The sequence below is a fragment of the Populus nigra genome, chromosome 1 (genome assembly GCF_951802175.1).
Source record: "Populus nigra chromosome 1, ddPopNigr1.1, whole genome shotgun sequence".
Taxonomy (NCBI): domain Eukaryota; kingdom Viridiplantae; phylum Streptophyta; class Magnoliopsida; order Malpighiales; family Salicaceae; genus Populus; species Populus nigra.
Window position 1 is genome coordinate 4,192,002 of NC_084852.1, and position 3,530 is coordinate 4,195,531.

General features: G+C 34.1%; 1 protein-coding gene across 1 annotated transcript; it reads left to right on the forward strand.

Annotated features, from left to right (window-relative positions):
* The first annotated feature begins 2,524 nt into the window (after positions 1-2,524).
* Positions 2,525-3,320, forward strand: LOC133690449 (receptor-like protein 9DC3). The gene has a single exon (XM_062110676.1). The coding sequence runs from the start codon at positions 2,547-2,549 to the stop codon at positions 3,252-3,254; it is 708 nt and encodes a 235-aa protein (XP_061966660.1). The 5' UTR covers positions 2,525-2,546; the 3' UTR covers positions 3,255-3,320.
* Positions 3,321-3,530: the final 210 nt, after the last annotated feature.

The following is a 3,530-nucleotide window of genomic DNA, read 5'->3' on the forward strand; positions in this document are numbered from 1 at the left end:
AATTCAATGTATATGTTATCCGACAAGCACCTACACATTAGCTCCAAGTATCCTTCATACCTTAACTTATGAGAGTAACTGTCTTTTTTTTTTAAAAAAAAAGAAACATAATATGTATTGATCTTAATAGTATATTGACTAGAAACATTTAGAAATAATGATTCTGTTCAATGATTCAAAGCATCATCAAGTGAATCGAAGCCAAGTTTCTTTGAGTAAAGAACGTCAGAATCGTGAAATCAAAGTATCAAACAAAATATTTGGGATAAAAAAAGTTTGCATTAATTGTGTTAAATACCAAAATGCTATTTATTTTTATGTTTTAAACCATGTTTTGTTTAATTTTGAATATGTTTTTTATTTAAAATTAATTTTTTTAGTGTTTTTAAATCGTTTTGATATAAATATTAAAAAATAAATATTATTTTTATGTATGTAAACAAAAAACACTCTAAAAAGCGATCATTTCTATATATATATATATAAAAATACGTAATAATATTGATAGATACAAATCTAATGGGAGTGTTTGACTTATCTTTACAAAAGACCACTAATTACAGTAAAATACTTGACTATGAATAGGAGGTTTTCACTTGCTTACCTTCTTGTTGAAGTAAATTGATTTGAAATCAAATTACTGTTTGTTTTTAGTATGGTATCCTATCTATTTCCTAACAATTAAATGTTTTTTAAGATACTTAACTAATTAATGTTAATAAACTTATTTCTTCAACTTCCATGCATGTCGATGTCTACGGCAACAAGCAATAAGATCCCTCTAAAAGAAATATTAAAATTGGCTCTTAATTGATAAAATCATGCATGAATTGAAAAAAGGAAAGCAAACTCACTAGGATTCTGAAAATTATTATTGAATTTCAATTTTTTTAACAAAATTGCTTTCTAATTTTTTTATTTGTATCAATTCATTGAAAGAAATTTCATAGGAAGTATTAGGAAAATCTAAGATTAAATTATTTACTATATAAAACAGTTGGTGCTATTTGGTATGAGAATGTGACACATCAAATATAGAAGACCAAGAAATTTCTTGGAACCTTTTTATACAACCTAGGACAAGTAACTTCTCCCAGTCAAGTCTATATCTCATAAATTAAAAGATAGCAGCAGACAAGGAGATCCCACATGACATATTTTTCTTCAAATTAATAGTAATTCAATTTGGTGTAAGTTCTAATCCAAAAAAAAAAAACAATTAATTGTTAAATGGTTATTGGAGGTATTCTTCAGAGTGATTATGAGATTCTATGCTGATTTCAAGTACCTATCCTGGTTTTCTACATCTAGCTAATTTTCCTTATAAATCCACTAACCCATGAGTTTATCAGTATAACATACTAAACAAAAACTTTCTCCAAAAAATGACAAGTTATTGGCGAGTAGCTTGTTGGTTTTCATTCCTACCCTTCTTATCTCCAGCAAACTCTAGTTTCACACCATTGTCACAAGCTTCTTCTCACCCTTTCTTGGGCCAACATTGCAGTAGCAGTGAAAAAACAGCCTTGCTCCAACTCAAAAGGTATTTATCTGCAGCCAAACCTGAATCCTCTATTACTTTCCAGCCTTCCTCAGGTTCTTTGCTTACTTCATGGAAGCCTAACACTGATTGTTGCTCATGGGAAAGTGTCAATTGCCATGAAGTTACAAAACATGTGATTGGCCTTAACCTTAGTGGTCACAACCTTTCTGGTCTTGTTAATTCAATCAAGTTTCTTAACCTCCCCTACCTTGAAAGGCTGAATCTTGTCAACTGCAATATTGGAGAAATCCCGAGTTTCGTGCAGAAACTAGGTGGGTTGGTTGAGCTTGACCTTTCTATCAACAAAATCCATGGCAAAGTGCCTAAATGGATTTGGCTGTTAGAAAGCTTAGTTTACTTAAATCTTTCTAACAATTTCTTGGATGGATTTGAAGCACCACCTTCTGCTCCATTTTTAAGCTCTTTGACCTCTCTCGATCTTACCTCCAATTTAATAGAAGGATCGATTCCAACTCTACCAATCTCTATCAGCTTCCTCTCACTTGCAAAGAACAAGCTCACTAGAGAGATTCCTGTATCATTATGCAGCTTGAGCAACCTGACAATCTTGGATGCCTGTTATAATTACATGTCAGGCCAAATTCCAAAATGTCTTGAGGTCCTTGGTGATACCCTCATCGTACTAAATCTGCGGAAGAATAGATTTTCCGGATTGATGCCCTGGAAATTCACTAAAGAATGCAGCCTCAAGACACTCAACTTATATGCTAATCAGTTGACAGGGAAAATTCCAATGTCTCTGAAGCATTGTAAACGCCTTCAAGTTTTAGACCTTGGAGATAACCAGATTAACGACACGTTTCCTTTCTGGTTAGGGGTGCTTCCCGATTTGCGTGTTCTTATCCTACAATCAAATAGTTTGCGTGGTCCCATTGGTGAGCCATTGGCATCAAATGACTTCCCAATGCTTCAAATCCTGGATCTATCCTCGAATTATTTCACAGGAAATTTGCCATTGGATTACTTTGCAATATGGAAGTCAATGAGGATCAAGTTGAATGGGTCACTGATGTATATGGGATCTTACTATTACAGGGAGTGGATGTCAATAACAAGCAAAGGACAAAGAATGGATGATATAAACATCTTAACAATTTTCAATGTCCTAGACCTGTCAAACAATCTTTTTGAAGGAAAGATTCCTGAAGTGATTGGTGATCTCAAGTTGCTAGAGGTACTCAATCTGTCTACAAATAATCTGATAGGTGAGATCCCACTATCTTTATCAAAGTTGACATTGCTTGAGTCCTTAGACCTCTCAAAAAACAAGCTCATAGGTGAGATCCCAATGAAACTATTAAGCTTGACATTCCTATCGGTTCTCAACCTTTCGTATAATAGGTTAGAGGGGAAGATTCCAATAGGGAATCAATTTTCTACCTTCGCTAATGATTCCTACGAGGGAAACATTGGGTTGTGCGGGTTCCCATTGTCAAAGAATTGTGATGATGTTGAAGATCATCAGTCATCAGGAGCTCAACGAGAAAGCATCCTTTCGGATCCAATTAGTCCATTTAGTTGGAAATTTGCTTTGGTTGGATATGGATGTGGGGCGCCTGTGGGAGTTGCCATTGGTTACATCTTGTTTTGGAGGACCAAGAGATGCACTAAGTGGATTGAACAATCATTCAAGGCAAAGAAACGGCAGAAAAATGAACAGAATCGAAGAAGAAGGAGAAAGTTCAAGTAGATGGAACAAATGGTAGAAATATGTATAATATGCTCTCTTTTTTTATAGCATAACTTTTTAGGACAAGGTAGGATTAAACATATATAAAGTAATTGTGGCATAGAAGCAAATAAGAGAACAAGTCACAAATTCACAGGGCTCAGCTTGAAGTCAAAATCCAAAGGTGAAGCCAAATCAAAGAAATAACCATAAAATAGATCCAATGCGCAAACACGTCCAAAATACATCTCGGCAAATCATCAAATTTCCATTTCATTATTGAGTGAGAGTATGCAT

Excerpts from the sequence above, each read along its gene's own strand:
- LOC133690449 (XM_062110676.1), top strand. The coding sequence starts at position 2,547 with ATGAGGATCAAGTTGAATGGGTCACTGATGTATATGGGATCTTACTAT.